The sequence below is a fragment of the Desmodus rotundus genome, chromosome 4, assembly GCF_022682495.2.
Source record: "Desmodus rotundus isolate HL8 chromosome 4, HLdesRot8A.1, whole genome shotgun sequence".
In the NCBI taxonomy this organism is placed as follows: Eukaryota; Metazoa; Chordata; class Mammalia; order Chiroptera; family Phyllostomidae; genus Desmodus; species Desmodus rotundus.
Window position 1 is genome coordinate 104,870,356 of NC_071390.1, and position 17,531 is coordinate 104,887,886.

A 17,531-nucleotide genomic window follows, 5' to 3' on the forward strand; every position below is an offset into this window, starting at 1 on the left:
ACCAACACTACAATGTAAAGAAATATATTTTCAAACCACAGTAACTGAGCACAACAAAACCCACTGATAAAGCACATTTTTATATAACAAAGGAAATTCACTGAGATATTCAGAGCAATATAGGAGCCTTAAAATTTAAAGTATGTTGAAATTCTGACTGAACACAGTAAGTAAAATTCCTCGTAGTTTCAATGGGGAAAAATTTCTAAATTCTACTTTTCCCAAAGCCATTCAGAAACTTTAAATATTACTACTTGACATGATAAAATCTTACAATAAATGAAGGCCGTCAAAAAAAGTTTATATTACAATCCTAATTAATTCTTTCACAATATACCATTGTAATGGCTATGTTATAAAAGTATTTCTAAATCACTGTTTTCCTGGTGATTTAAAATCTAAGGCTTTGCCCTGGCTGGATAGCTCATTTGGTTAGAGCAACATCCCGATATGCCAAGATTGCAGGTTCGATTCCAGGTAAGGGCACATACAAGAAGCAACTGATAAACACATAAATAAGTGGAACAACAAATTGATATTTCTCTTTCTCTCTTTCTCTCCCTTCCTCTCCTCTAAAATCAATAAATAAATTTTTAAAAACCCAAAGATTTAAGTATCTAGACCTATTAATTGCTATTTGTTTTCTCTATTTCCTAGTGCTTAAGTTGCCTTTACTAAGTTACTCATACATTTATTCAGAATGTAACACCTATATTTAGGTCATAAGACATGCTGGTGTTACTGTTTTGATTTACATATTAAATCCATGTAAAATCTGTTATTGGAGAAAAGGGAGACACACATGGCCATCCTGGCCTGGGGCATGCACTCACCAGATGATCGCTGTCTTTCCCTTCCTGGACTCGCTGGCCCTGCGGTTCAGCCACGACCTTAGCGTCCTGATCAGAAGTCATGAGCTGTTTACTTTGTGGCTCCACTAGGAGAAGTTTAACGTTAACTGTAGGATGCTGTAAAGTTAAAAAGAACAGTAAATTCTAACTTGAAGTGCAGAACAGAATTGATTCTTAAAATGAAATTACTAAGAGGTCTTAAAATCCTAAAGTTGTCCAGTACATATGTTTATCCCTCTGGAGTTTAAGTAGTTTGGAGAAATCTGCCCATTAAGTTGCACCTTACTTACCTAAGAAATAACTTGGCTTTTTTAAAATATAAGTTTCTTCTTCACAATAATTTGGTGACCATGATAATGTTCTAAGACTTAGCAACTAAACTCATGCACGCCTGTAACTTTTATTTTAAAAACAGAAAATTACAAAATTAATAGAACTCCAACTTGGAATTCGTTGAATTCCCCCCACCCCAAACATATATATAGTGTTTTTGAACAGCGTCATTAATTTCCTTTGTTCCAAGACAAGTTGTCAGAAGAAATAAACAATAGTGAGTTAAAAAGAACCCCTTCATAATTCTGAACCACAGGACTGCAAAGGGGCCTTTGCTACAAAGTATTTGCTTAACTTCACACATAATACCTCCTCTGATTTTCCCACATGGCTTACAAAACAACTCTGGTTCCAAAAGGATGAAGAGTTTTCATGACTTCCCATTATGAATGTCAGAACCAGGATTCCTGGACACCCAGGTCTGACTTCAGGCTACACGGCTTCACAAGATAAAGACCTTGACTTAACACATGTTATCTTTTTAGGCTGTTCTGAGTACTTGATAAAGAAATTCAAAAGCTAACTTTTATATCCCTGGTTAATGATGTAGCCTTTTGTTTCTGTGATGGTGTTCCTTATTCTCAATAACCTGCTTATGATTACTGCTCAAAACTCTGGTTAATGAAATAATCTGATGATCAAAGGCAATCTCATCCAGTTGCGATGAGTATCATCAATCACACATACAAAAAAAATCCCTTAAATGCTGGAAGATAGATTTGGAAATGTAAACCATTCTTCTTATGCATACAGATGAAATGCAGAAGACATATTAAATCAGTTACAAGAGGTCACTTTCATCCTAAAATGTAGGATAAATGACTACTATGTCAAACTAGAAACTGGCATCAATTCTCACAAATAAAGATGTAGATTGGCACCCAGAATGACAAGTCACAGAAGGTGGTACTGTAGATGCTTTTACTACTATTAACTTCTACACTTTTAAGATTCTCGAAGGAAAAAAGTATTTGCTTGAACACAATACATCATAGCAGAAAGGGAAAAAAAGAACTAGAAAAGTCCTTGCAAAGTCGACTATTACTGGACAAGCAGCCTGCTTTCTTCCACATAAAAGGAGACAAGGATGACATTAACCAAACTATGGATTTATTTATTAAAACAAAAAGCAAGAGGGGATGAAAAGTTCTGGCCAAGATGGAGGCACAAGTAAATATGCATCATCTCCTCACACAGCCAAAACAAGGACAACAACCAAGTGAAAAACAAAAAACAACCAGAACTGCCAGAAAATCGAACTGTATGGAAGCCCGACAACCAAGGAGTTAAAGAAACATTCAGGCAGACTGGTAGGAAGAGTGGAGGTGGGCAGCTAGGGTGGAGAGGATGTGCGGCAAGGCAGCAGCTGGTAGACCAGGCGGTCCCACATTTGCAATGAGGATAAACCAAGAGAAACAACTGGAGAATGAGACAGACCTCACAACCCAAGATTCCAGTGTGGACAAAAGAAAGACTCAGAACCTCTGGCTGTAAAAATCTGTGGGGGTTGTGGCAACAGGAGAAACCACCTGGCACTGTTCCCCCTCTAACCCCTCCCCCACATACAGCTCCACACAAGTGAAGTGGGTTGCCCCGATCTAGTGAATACAAAGGCTCCACCCCTCACAACTTATTAGGTGAGCGAAACAAAGAAACATGGCCCAAAGAACATGAAAGAACAGAACAAAACTCCAGAAAAAGAACTAAGTGACAAGGGGATAGCCAACCTATCAGATGCAGAGTTCAAAACACTGGTAATAAGGATGCTCACAGGAATGAGTATGGCCAAAAAATAAAGGCAGAAATGAAGTCTATATAAAGTGAAATAAAGAAAAGTATACAGGGAACCAACAGTGAAGGGAAGGAAAATGGGACATGAGCCAATGATTTGGACAGAAGGAAGAAATAAACATTCAACCAGAACAGAATGAAGAAACAAGAATTCAAAAAAATGAGGAGAGGCTTAGGAACCTCCAGGACAACTTTAAATGTTCCAACATCTGAATCATAGGGATGTCAGAAGACTAAGAGGAAGAGTAAGAAGTTGAAAACTTATTTGAAAACATAGAGAAGGAGAACTTCCTCAAACTGGCTAAGGAAAGAGACATGCAAGTCCAGGAGGCTCAGAGAGGCCCAAAGAAGTTAGACCCAAGGAGGAGCACACCAAGGAACATCATAACAACATTACCCAAGACTAAAGAGAAGGAGAGAATCTTAAAAGTAGCAAGAAAAAGGAGACAGTTACCTACAAAGGAGTTCCCATTAGACTATCAGCTGAATTCTCAAAAGAAACCTTGCAGACAAGAAGGGGCTGGAAAGAAGTATTCCAAGTCATCAAAAGCAAGGACCTACATCCAAGATTTCTCTATCCAGCAAAGCTTTCATTTAGAATGGAAGGGCAGCTAAAGTACTTTCCAGATAAGGTCAAATTAAGGGAGTTCATCATCACCAAGCCCTTATTATATGAAATGTTAATGGGACTTATCTAAGAAAAAGAAGATGATCAAAACTATGAACAGTAAAATGAAAACAAACTCACAACCATCAACAACTTAGAAACAAAACCAAAACAAACTAAGCAAACAATCAGAACAGGAACAAAATCACAGAAATGGAGATAACATGGAAAGTTATCAGCGGGGAGGAGGAACAGAGAGAATGGGGGAAAAGTGAAGCATAATTGGGACTTCAAGCCAAGATGGAGGTAGAGGTGAGATATACTTTGCCACCTTGCACAACCAAAAGAACAACAGCAAATTCAAAAACAAAAAATAACCAGAACTGCCAGAAAATTGAACTGTATTGAAGTCCAACAACCAAGGAGTTAAAGAAGAAACATACACCCAGACTGGTAAGAGGGGCAGAGACTAGCAGCTGCAGCAGAGAGGACACATGGCAAGATGGTGGCTGACAGACTGGGCAGGCATGTCGGTAGCCAGTGGACCGTGCAGTCCCACATTTGCATGAGAAAAAACTGGGAGGAACAACTGGGGAGCAAGACAGACTGCGCAACCCAGGGTTCCAGCATGGGAAACTAAAGCCTCAAAACTTCTGGCTGTAAAAACTTGTGGGGGTTATGGAGGCAGGAGAAACCTCCAGCCTCACAGGAGAGTTTGTTAGAGACCCACAGGGTCTTAGAACATACACAAGCCCACCCACCCAGAAATCAATTTGCTTGTGGGTATCAGGGGAAGTAACTGAGAGCTGGCCAAAAGCAGAGTAAGTGGCACTGTTCCCTCTTAGACCCCTCCCCTACATACAGCACCACAAAGCAGTGACCAGGGTCGCACCCCACTGGTGAATACCTAAGGCTCCGCCCCTTACTATGTAACAGGTGCACGAAAATATATCTCTCAAATGAAAGAACAGATCAAAGCTCCAAATATAGAAATAAGTGATGAAGAGATAGGCAATCAATCTAATAGATGCAGAGTTCAAAACACTGGTAAATCAGGATACTCACAAAAATGGTTGAGCATGGTCACAAAACAGAGGAAAAAGTGAAGGCTGTGCAAAGTGAAATAAAGAAAAATATACAAGGAATCAACAGTGACAGGAAGGAAACCGGGACTCAGATCAACGATTTGGAACACAAGGAAGAAATAAACATTCAACCAGAACAGAATGAAGAAACAAGAATTCAAAAAAATGAGGAGAGGCTTAGGAACCTCTGGGACAACTTTAAACATTCCAACATCTGAATCATAGAGGTGCCAGAAGAAGAGGAAGAGCAAGAAATTGAAAACCTATTTGAAAAAATAATGAAGGAGAACTTCCCCAATCTGGCTAAGGAAATACACTTCCAGGAAGTACAGGAAGCTCAGAGTGCCAAAGAAGTTGGACCCAAGGAAGCGTACATCAAAGCACATCATAACATCACCACCCAAGATTAAGAGAAGGATAGAATCTTAAAAGCAGCAAGAAAAAGGAGACAGTTACCTAGAAAAGAGTTGCCCTAAGACAATCAGTTGATTTCTCAAAAGAAACCTTGCAGGCAAGAAGGGACTGGAAAGAAGTATTCCAAGTCATGAAAGGCAAGGACTTCCATTCAAGAGTACTCTCTCCAGCAAAGCTATCATTTACAATGGAAGGGCAGACGAAGTGCTTCCCAGATAAGGTCAAGTTGAAGGAGTTTATCATCACCAAGCCCTTATTATATGAATTGTTTAAGGGACTTATCTAAGAAAAAGAAGACGATCAAAACTATGAACAGTAAAATGACAACAAACTCACAACTATCAACAACTGAACCAAAAAACAATATCAAAAACAAACTAAGGAAACAACTAGAAGAAGAACAGAATCACAGAAATGGAGATCACATGGGGGGTTATCATCGGGGAGGAGGAGTGGAGTGAATGGGGGAATAGGTACAGGAAATAAGAAGCAAAAATGGTAGGTACTAATAGAAAGGGGGAAGTCAGAAAAGTATAGGAAATGGACAAGCCAAAGAACTTATATGTACAACCCATGGTCATGAACTAAAGGGAGGAATGCTGGTGGGAGGAGGGTTGCAGGGTAGAGGGTAATAGAGGGGAGAAAAAAAGTGGGACACCTGTAATAGTATAATCAATAAATTATTTTAAAAAAGAAAAAAGCACAATTAGTAGGTATAAAATAGACAGGGAGGGTAAGAATAGTATAGGAATGGAGAAACTAAAGACCTTATATATATGACCCATGGACATGAACTAAGGGGGAATAGTGCTGGAGGGAATGGGGGTACTGGGTGGAGGAGGATAAAGGGAAGAAAAAGGAATGGAGCCACTGTAATAGTATAATCAATAAAATATACTTAAAAAAACAATCAGGGATATAATCCTGATGGGATATTTTCTGTTATTACAAGAATTACTGTATTTTCTTAGATTTGATTATGATGTTATGATTATGTTTAATGAAGAGACCCTGCTCTGGCTGGTGTGGTTTAGTGGATTGAGCACCAGCCTGCAAATCGAAAGGTTGTTGGTTTGAATTTCATTCAGGGCACATGCCTGGTTGTGGGCCAGGTCCCCAGTTAAGGGCATGTGAGAGGCAACCGGTCGATATATCTCTCGCATGTTTCTCTCATTGTCTTCCTCACTCCCTTTCCTTCTCTCTAAAAGTAAATAAATAAAATCTAAAAAAAATTTGAAAAAAAATAAAGAGACCCTGTCTTTTAGAGAAGTGTGTTGAAATATTTACTGGGGAATAACCTAATGTCTAGATTTTTCCTCAAAGTAGTATGTGTGGCAGAGATGTGGGGATTCACCATTGTTCCTCCTGGAGAAGGGTATGGGATTCATGATATGGGACTGTCTACTTTGGTATGTTTGTTCTTTAATACAAGGTAAGCAAGGTAGCATCTCGGCCCAACAAAAGCAGTGGTCCTGACCTGACCCATGCATGCTATCCATAAACAAATAATCTTCACATCATGCCACTATGGCTGTTAACTGCTGACCTGACATGCACACAGGTTTTCAAAAGTCCAACTACTACACTACCAAGTTTGCCAATAGAAGGGGTTATTAATAGGCACATCCTTTAAGCAGTACAACAGATACAAAGCATTAAAATCAGACCTTCCTATCAAATGTCTGAATCTAGAATAAGATTTAAAATATGATGATGATGCAAGTACTGAGAACCCCTCCAATAAGTAACAATAACTTGTTCAAGAAACCAAAACTATTTTAAGACAAACTATAATTTATTGCTCCTGATATGGCTAAAAAGCAGGTCTCTAGGTTGTAAAGAGAGACACGCAAGAGGGAAAACCTACCGCCAAACCAAAGTACTTTCTGGCCTAAGACCCAGTAGTCTGGAACCATGAGTGTTCAGAGACAGCCTCAACATGGCCTTAATGAATAGAAGAGGGGTTATTTCGCTGACTTTATTTCACCGCTCTTTACAAGAAAAAGCAGAGACAAAGCAAAGGGCCCTCCTCCCATTTGGTGGACTCTATCCTAGCAGTACATTCTTCATCTCAGTGTCAAAGCTACACTGAAAAAGTTTTATCAACCCTATTAAATTCTTGGGAGAGTATAGTTCTCTTAGCTCTGTTTCTAAATAATTCCTTTCACATATACCAGAAATATCTGTTTCATAAAACACTCAAAGCAATAAATCAATCTCAAATTTTACCAAATATCAAGTTAGTGGTATAACTATTTAGAGAATTATTCTAAGTGATTTTAAGACAATATTTGCAAGGTGGCCCAGGAAGCATCCACCTGAGTCAGTGGTACAAGACCTGGACACTTGCTATGGAGAGGTCTATGGAGTCACTATGGGAAGCTAAGGCCAAGGTCACCAACGAGCTTCTAGATATTCAATAGAAACTGGATATAGCTGTGAAGTCAGACAGTTGCAGGTCACTTAAGTAACCTTATGTTGCAGTAATGCAAAAAGTGGCAGATCATTCAGGCCACATAAAGAACAAGTCTTTTGAAATGACAATTCCACAGTTTCAGAATTTCCACAGACAGTTCAAGGAAATTGCTGCTATTACTGAAACTGTGTGAAAACTGATTACTTGGTTAAGAAAATACCACCATCCTTCTGAAAATCAAGGACTCCACTTTCTGCAACAAAATAACATTTTTGCTTTTCCATTATTAAATAATAAAAGAATCAAACAAACAGGAATTAGATAAGTGGTAATCAAAGCACAAGTTTGTGAATATACTAAAAGCCACTGATTTGACACTTCAAACGGTGAACTCAGTGGTATGTGAATTACATCTCAATAAAAACATAAGTCAGACAAACAGCTGGGAAAAAAAGATGGTATTTGAACACAAGAGCCTAAAAATTCACCAAGAAATTTTAAAAAGCACTCAACTGGCTTGTTCCTTGGGGTAAATATTGGTATTATCTTGAAACTAATTTATTTTATATATTATACGTAGTATCATAGGATAAAGTACAAATTACATTAATTTTAAGTACTCAGATTATCAGGGTAAGAGATACAAACTTAAATAAGCTGAGTAGAATACATGTAATCTGTTTTTTTGGGGGGTGTTTGGCAACAGGATATATAACTTTTTAACTAAGCTACAGATTTGTCTTTCTTTGGCTTTCACCATTTTTTTTTACTAATGTCCTCTTTGTACTCCAGGATCCAATTTGGCCTCCCACACTGCATATTGTGACAGCTCCTCCATATTCCCTCATCTTTCCTCTACACTTTACACTTTACAAGAGTTCTGGTTAATTATTTTGTAGAATGTTGCTCGATTTGAGATGAACGCTTGGGACACCTTACTATGAAAGCAAGGAAGCTATCAAAGAAAGACTCCTGTGGTCATGTCACAGGAGCAACAATAAAGGAAGGAGGACTCCTGATAATAATAGATGGACAATACGGGGATGAGAAAGCATCAATGGACAAACATAAAAATCCATGATGGTTCAAAGCACCACCACCACACTGGTCACCTCTGGAGGCTGTTATGCATACCAAATCATTTTTCTAACAATTACTAAAGGGAAACAATGATTGGCCTGCCTTTCCTGGATGACTATTTCAGCATAACCAAATAGCTGATCAGGGCAAGTTGCTCCCTATACAGGAACCACAATTAATAAGGAGAGAGTGAATGAGAGAATTAGAAAATCAAAACATTGCAACATCTAATGAAATAACCAAGACAGTGATCATTAACATCTGCTAAAATTAAGTGAGGAGCTGACAAGGAACTTTATAACGGTTGGATCAGATGGACATTGACTGAAGCTACTTTTCAATCTTTTCACTAAAAGTCAAATGAAGTATTACATTCTTCTTGATGTTGTGAAAGAGCACCATCTATCAAGTATTCTTCCAACGACAACAACAACAACAACAACGACAACAAAGCCTTACTTAATCAAACCTCTAGATCTGACTCCCGACTTAAAGGAAATTCTGGGACAAATCATGTTAAATAATACCAACAGAAAGACATTAGCTAAATCCAAAATGTAGGGCGTGCTACAAGTCAGATGACCTCATTTCTATAGCAAATGTAAGACATGAAAAAATGGGATATTTGTATTGCTACAAAATACAAGATTTAATCAAAATAACCTTATGTAATGAGAACTGTATCTGCATTCAAAATCAAATAAATTAAAATGAAGTCTTTGACTAGAAAAATGGAATGTTGCCTAGGTAATAAAGGATATTATATGGAATGATTATCAATTTCATTGAGTGCAATCAAGATGCTATGGCTGTTTGTTTTAAATGGTATTACCTCCAAGAGATACAAACTAAAAGACTACAGATAAAATTATACATCTGGAATTTGCTTTAAAATATGCTAATAATTCTTTGTAAATTTAAGGAAAGAGAAAAAACAAAAATACAAGAATGCAGCAAGTTGACAATAGCTGAAATTAAATGATGGGTACGTTGAGGATTCCTGTACTAGTTTCTCTCCTTTTTTTTGTTAAAATCTTCCATAATAAAAAATTAAATCTCACTAGGATATGGTATCAATATACATCTAAAATTTTGTACATTTACATCTATTTGAAATCTCTACCAATGAAATAATACAAAACTATGTAAACCATTTTATAAACAATGTTCACAGCAGCTCTAGCACACACAAAAAGAAAAACTACAAAAAAGCAGAAACTAATGCATTTACATTAAATTATTTAAAATATTCACAAAAATAATATAAAATTTTAAAAGCTGGATATAAAATGGTAGACAATATAATTACAACTGTTTTAAAAATTCACATAACTAAAACTGAATATTAAAAAAAAAATGAGGAGAACCAAGATGGCGGCGCAGGTAGACACACTGCGCCTCCTCGCACAACCAGAACTGACAGAAAATCGAACGGCAAGGGGGTCCAACACCAAGGAAATACAAAATAAACATTCATCCAGACCGGTAGGAGGGGCGGAGACGGGCACCGGGGTGGAGAGGACTCACGTGGCCATGGCGGGACTGAGACTGGCGGAGTGTGGGACAAACGGGGCAGGCAATCCGAGCACTAGCAGACCCTGCAACCCTACATTTGTGCAGATAAACCGAGAGGGCCAGACTCAGAGTGGAGGAGAGCGGGGCAGGCAGAGCAGTGGGTAGCACCCCGGGGCCCCACATTCGCACACAGATAAACCAGGCGAACGGCAGGGAGCGAAACAGACCACGCAACCCAGGGCTCCAGCTCCGGGAAATAAAGCCTCAAACCTCTGATTGTAAGCGCCCATGGGGGTTGGGGCAGCAGCAGGAGAGACTCCCAGTCTCACGGGAGAGGTCGTTGGAGAGACCTTCAGTTTTTGTGCACACCGCTAGAGTGTGCACAAGCCCACCCACTGGGGAACCAGCACCAGAGGGGCCCAGTTTGATTGTAGGTAGCGGAGTGAAAGACTGAAATCCGGAGGGGAGTAAGGCGGGCGCCATTGCTCCCTCTCAGCCCCTCCCCCACGTATAGCGTCACTGCACAGCGACCAGCGTTACCCCGCCCCGGTGAACACCTAAGGCTCCGCCCCTTAAAGTAACAGACAAGCCAAGACAAAAAAAAAAAAAAAAGGCCCAAATGACAGAACACTTCAAAGCTCCAGAAAAAATACAACTAAGCGACAAAGAGATAGCCAACCTATCGGATGCACAGTTCAAAGCACTGGTTATCAATATGCTCACAGAATTGGTTGAATCTGTTCGAAAAGTAGATGAAAAAATGAAGCCTATGCAAATAGAAACAAAGGAAAATGTACAGGGAACCAATAGTGATGCGAAGGAAACTGGGACTCAAATCAATGGTGTGGACCAGAAGGAAGAAACAAACATCCAATCAGAAAAGAATGAAGAAACAAGAACTTGGAAAAATGAGGAGAGGCACAGAAACCTCCAGGACATCTCGAAACGTTCCAACATCCAAATTATAGGGGTGCCAGAAGGAGAAGAGGAAGAACAAAAAATTGAAAACTTATTTGAACAAATAATGAAGGAGAACTTCCCTAATCTGGCAAAGGAAATAGACTTCCAGGAAGTCCAGGAAGCTCAGAGAGTCCCAAAGAAGCTGGACCCAAGGAGGAACACACCAAAGCACATCATAATTACATTACCACCCAAGATTAAACGCAAGGACCTACATCCAAGATTACTGTATCCAGCAAAGCTATCATTTAGAATGGAAGGGAAGAGAAAGTGCTTCTCAGATAAGGTCAAGTTAAAGAAGTTCATCATCACCAAGCCCTTATTATATGAAATGTTAAAGGGAGTTACCTAAGAAAAAGAAGATCAAAAATAGGAACAGTAAAAATGACAGCAAACTCACAGTTATTAACGACCACACCTAAAACAAAAACAAGAGCAAACTAGGCAAACAACTAGAACAGGAACAGAACCATAGAGATGGAGATCACATGGAGGGGTGTCAATAGGGGAGTGGGAGAGGGAGAGGGAGGGAAAGGTACAGAGAATAAGTAGCATAGATGATAGGTGGAAAATAGACAGGGGGAGGGTAAGAATAGTGTAGGAAATGTAGAAGCCAAAGAACTTATAAGTATGACCCATGGACATGAACTATAGGGGGGAATGTGGGAGGGAGGGGCTGGGCAGGATGGAGTGGAGTGGGGGGGGGAATGGGACAACTGTAATAGCATAATCAATAAATATATTAAAAAAAAGAAAAAGAAAAAAAATGAAACTTGAAGGAAATACACCAGATAACTAACAATGTGTAAGTGTGAAAACTCAAAAAACAGTGTTTTACTTGGTTGCATTCCTGTAGTCTCGATTTTTAAAATAACGTACTATTTTTACAATCACAAATAGTTAATAAAACTCATCCAGCTTGTTGATTCCGTTTACCCTCTAGGTCTAGCGGTGTCTTTCATAGAAAAGAGCAAGTACTAACCCAGGAGGAAATGCATCCAAATCCCTTCCTAACTGTTTGTCAATACACATAATAAACCTGTCATTCAGCCCTGGCTGATGTGGCTCAGTGGACTGAGTATCAGCCTCCGAACCAAAGAAAGGATCACTGGTTCGATTCCCAGTCAGGGCACACGCCTGAGTTGCAGGCAGGCCCCAGTAGGGGCAGACAAGAGGCAATCACACATTGATGTTTCTCTCCCTCTTTTTCTCAATCCCTTCCCCTCTCTAAAAATAAATAAATAAATCTTAAGAAAAACAACAACAACCTGTTATTCAGTCATCATGCCATTTGTTGTGAAACTGCACTATTCCGTTTTGTTCTTTAAGACAGTGGACCTCAAAGTGTGGCTTGGGCTGTTGGGGATCCCAGAGACTGTTTCTGTGGGCCCACAGAGTTAAAATGACTTTCACTTGCCTATTTCATTCTCATTGTCTCCTCACAAAAGTGCGGTAGAGTTTTAGTGTAGTATCAAACAATATTCAAAGTTATATAAAAAGACATTTAAAATTCTCCTCACTTTCCCAACTATGCATTTGTGTGAAGCCAGATTTCCTTCTCATATTTCAATCAAAATAGCACACTGTAAGAGAACAAATGCAGAGGCAGATGAGAATCCAGCTGAGATTCTATTAAATCAGACATTAAGGAGATTTACAAAAATATAAAACAATGCCACTCTCCCCATTAAATTACTGTTTGTTTTGGAAAGGATTGCTATCTTTTCATAAGCAATGCCATTTATATGTAATGGGTTTTTTATTATAATAAAAGAAAAAGATATTTTTAAAATTTGTTAGCCTTAACTTTTAGAGATAGAGATCTTCAATGATGAAAAGTGTAAGAGGTCCTGAAATCAAAATATTTGAGAACCACTGCTGTAAGAAAAGTGGTTCTGTTGGACAGAAACCTGGTGTTCATGGACAGAAGACGTCTCATGTTCACATATGGGAAAACATGCTGCTCTTGTAACGGCAACACTCCCTCCCCAAAGCAATCTACAGAGTCAACGCAATCCCTAGAAAAATCCCACCTGCCCTCTTTGCAAAAACTGATGGAAATTAATCCAAAAGACTCATGGACGCACAGGGTACCCAGAATAGCTAAAACAGTATTGAAAGAACAAAGTTGGAAGAGTCTAGCTTCTAATTTCAAAACCACCACAAAACTACAGCAATCAATGGTGTGGTAATGGCACAAACACACAGATCAATGGAATAGAACTGAGAATCCAGAAATAAACCCTCACCTTTATGGTCAATTAATTTTCAAAAGCTGCCAAGACCATTTGATGGGGGAAGAATACTCTTTTCAAACAAATGGTGCCACAACATGCAAAAGAATGAGGCTGCACTCACATCATAGAAAAATTAACTCAAAATGGATCCAAACACCAAAATAGAGTAGATCTTCCAGTCTAGATAGCGGCTTAAGGTGAACATGACTTGCCTCATCACACGCTCACATCAAAATTACAACTGAAATACACAACAACCATCACTCATCAAAAATCAAGTTGAATGGAAGTCTGACAACTACGGAATTAAAGAAACCACATCCATCCAGACTGATAGGAGGGGCGCAGATGGAGAACGGGCTGGTCCCACATCCAAATGTAGTGGATAAAAATTCAGGAGAGATATTTCAGTAGCGAGGAGTCCCAGCCACACACCAGGCTCCCCAGCCTAGGGTTCCAGTGCCAGGAAGGTAAGTCCCCATAACTTCTGGCTGCAAAACCGGCAGGGATGAGTCAGTGCAGAAAAATGGTGGAGTCCCAAGCAGTTCCACTTAGAGAACCCACACATGGACTTACTCAGATTCACTCCCTCTGAGTGCCAGCACTGGGGTAGCAGCTTGAAAGGCACCAGTGGCATACAGGGAGAAACTGAAGTGTCTGGCATCAATGTAAAAGCTGGGTGACAGTTTTCTCTCAGAGAGGTGAACAGAGGCCATTGTCCCTTTCTGGGCTCTCTCCACACAGAGCCATAGATCAACAGAGCCACCGGCTGGTGCCATATCTGAGACTCCATCAATCTGGCTAACACTGTTTGTCCCACCCTGCAGATCGCCTGAGATTCTGTCCCACCCATGTTACCGGGCCACCCAAACTGTTACCTTGTCCATATGAATGGCTGGTCTTGACTTTTGCTTCACAGCTTCCTAAACCCTATCAAAAAAGCAACAGCTGGCCTCAGTGAGCCCCCCAGCCCCCATAACTCTTGCTAAGTGGCCCCAGGCCCGGCACTAGCAGTAGCCAGCCTAGATTCACAGTTTGGCTTTGCCTGGGAATCTCCAAACCCAGCATAAGGAGCAATCATCTCAGATTGCTTTATGGCTCATGCAAGGTGGCCCCAGGCAGAACACAAGTTGGGGCTGACCTTGGCCTGCACCACTCAGGATATCCCAGAGCCTGCACACCCAGTGGACAACTACAGACTACATCAGAGCACCAACCCCCTGCCCCTCCATGGCTGATCCTCCACAGAGGGTGGAGCCTGGTGGTCAGTGGTCACAACCAGTTCTTGTAGCTGACTGGCCTGGGTAAATCCCTCTCATCGACCTGCCAAAAGTAATCAAGGCTCAACTACAAAAGGAGGGTATAGTCAGACCACACAGAAGGCGTACCTCAAGTACCCAGCTTGGGTGATAGGGGAGGTTGTGCCACTGGACGCTACAGGACATCTACCATGTTAGGCCAGACTACGCCAAGACAGGGAGTCATAGCAGCTCTACCTAACACATAGAAACAAACACAGGGAGGCTGCCAAAATGAGGAGACAAAGATACATGGCCCAAAAGAAGGAACAGATCAAAGCTCCAGGAAAAGAACTAAACAAAAGGGAGATAAGCAATCTATCAGATGCAGAGTTCAAAACACTGGTTATAAGGATGCTCATGGAACTTAGTGAGGACCTCAACATTATAAAAAATATCCAGTCAGAAACAAAGGATTCACTAATCGAAATAAAAAACAATTTATAGGGAAACAACAGTAGAGTGGATGAAACCAAGAATCACATCAATGATTTGGAACATAAGGAAGAGAACCCCCCCCCAAAAACAAACAAACAAAAAAAACCCCAAAACCAAAGAACAACCAATCAGAACAAGAAGAAAAAAGAATCCAAAAAAATAAGTATAATATAAGCAGCCTTTGGGACAACTTCAAAAGGTCCAACATTCACATGATAGGGATGCCAGAAGAAGAGAAAAGACCAAGAAATTGTAAATCTATCTGAAAAAAGGTGAAAGAAAACGTCCCCAATTTGGTGAAGGAAACATACTTACAAGTCCAGGAAGCACAGAGCATCCCAAACAAGATGGGTGCAAAGAGGCCCTCTCCAAGACACATCATAATCAAAATGCCATAGGTAAGATAAAGAGAGAATATTAAATGCAGTAAGAGAAAAGTCACTGCAAGGGTTACTTCCCTTACCTACAAGGGAAGTCCCAGAAGACTGTCAGCTGATTTCTCAAAAGAAACTTTGCAGGCTAGAAGGGATTGACAAGAAATATTCAAAGTCATGAAAAGCAGGGACCTACAGCCAAGATTGCTCTACCTAGCAAAGCTGTCATTTAGAATTGAAGGGCAGATAAAGTGCTTCCTTCATCACCACAAACCATTGTTATACGAAATGTTAAAGGGACTTATTTAAGAAAAAGAAGAAAGTTACAACTATGAACAATAAAATGGCAATGAATACATCTCTATCAACAATTGAATCTAAAAAAACAAAGTAAGCAACAAGAAGAACAGAGACAGAATCATGGATATGGAGTGTTTTGATGATTGCCAGATGGGAGGGGGTGGGGGGTAATGGGTGAAGACATGAGGTGATTAAGAAGCACAAATAGGTAGTTACAGAATAGCCATGGGGATGTAAAGTACAGTATAAGAAATGGAGTAGCCAAAGAACTTAACATACATGACCCATGGACATGAACAATGGTGTGGGGATGGCTTGAGGGAGTGGGGGATACTGGGTGCATGGGGACAAAGGGGGAAATACTAGGACAAATGTAATAGCAAAACCAATAAAAATAATTTTTATATACATATAAAAATTATATATATATATATATATATATATATATATATATATATATATATATATAAGCTAAAACTACAAAGCTCAAAACATTGGAGTTAATCTTCAAGAGCTTAAATCAAGCAACTGTTTCTTGGGACTCCAAAAACTCAAGTAGCAAAAGAAAAAAAATAAATTGGTCTTCATCAAAATTAGTAACTTTTGTGCTTCAAAGTACACCATCAAGAAAGTGAAAAAATAAGCAATAGAGAGAAAATATCTACAAATTATATATCTGATAAGGAGCATACAGAGTCCAGCAGAAGTAAGGTCTGCTTGAGTGTGCTTGGTAGAGTAATAACATGGGTAGAGTAATTTATAGTTTTAGTTTGAACATTTCACCTAAAATGTCATATAGTATACTTGAGTGTGATATTGTTAAGTTACAGAATATACATGCTTATGACTTTATAACAAAAAAGGGATGTTATTTGTGACAGATCCTTTATCTAGAATAAAGAATTCCTCAAACTCAGTATAAGAGACAAGTTAAAAATGGTAGATAAGCACATGAAAAGATGCTCATTGTCATAGGGGAAATGTAAATCAAAACACAAGACACCACTTCACAGTCATTGGGATTGCTACAATCAAAAACACAATAGTAACAAGTATTGGCAACAATGTACAGAAATTGGAACCTTCTTACATTGCTGGTGGGAATGTAAAGTGGCACAGCCACTTTGGTAAAGTTTCAAAATGTTTATCTAGACAAGGAAGCTCAGCATAGTGCCTACTCATCCCGTGCCCACCCACTGGCTGGGGCCCAGAGGTGTCAAGGGAGTGAGGGGAGAGGAGTGGGGAGAAGAGGAACCCAGGAGCCCTCCCACACTCGCTCCTGAACATACACACTGCGGTGCACATGCTCACTTCCCTTCCCTCAGTTATTCCCTTTCCTCCCAGTCCAACTCTCCTTTCTCTCTCCCGCTCCTTCTCTCCCCTCTCCCTCCAACACACTTTCTACCCCTCTCCCTCTCCCTTTTATTATTTCTCATCCCAAGCTTTATCCCTCTAGGTCTCTTCTGGTCTTTGAGCTCCTTTTTCTCCCCTTCTCTTCCTTCCCTCACTCCTCCTGACATCTATTCTCCTTCCAAGGGTGCTTACCTCCACAGCTTGTCCCTCAGTCTAACTCAAGCACACGCACACTGTTATATTTTATGCTGTATTTTTCACTGAACCTTTTCTATTTTATATAGACACACTTATCATTGGGTTACAATTGCCTACCTTTTTCAGTATAGTATAATAAGCTATGTCATACAGTTTAGGTATGTAGTAGGCTATACATTGTACTCCATGTTTGCACAACAAAATCACTGCACTGCTCAGAACAATGTATCCCTGTAATACAGGACTATAAACTATTAGAGGTTATTAGAGTTTAGGAGCTT

At 39.7% G+C, this 17,531-nt stretch overlaps 1 protein-coding gene and 1 pseudogene across 8 annotated transcripts in view; one reads left to right on the plus strand and one right to left on the minus strand.

Moving 5' to 3' along the window:
• LARP4B (La ribonucleoprotein 4B) overlaps positions 1-17,531 on the minus strand; it is an 81,833-nt gene that overhangs the window by 46,140 nt on the left and 18,162 nt on the right. For all 8 annotated transcript variants that reach the window (XM_053922043.2, XM_053922042.2, XM_053922037.1 and 5 more), the window contains one exon: positions 834-968. In XM_053922043.2, coding sequence (XP_053778018.1) covers positions 834-968 — 135 coding nt within the window. The remainder of the gene's footprint in view (positions 1-833; positions 969-17,531) is intronic.
• On the plus strand, positions 7,100-10,648 carry LOC112323163 (COMM domain-containing protein 6 pseudogene; annotated as a pseudogene).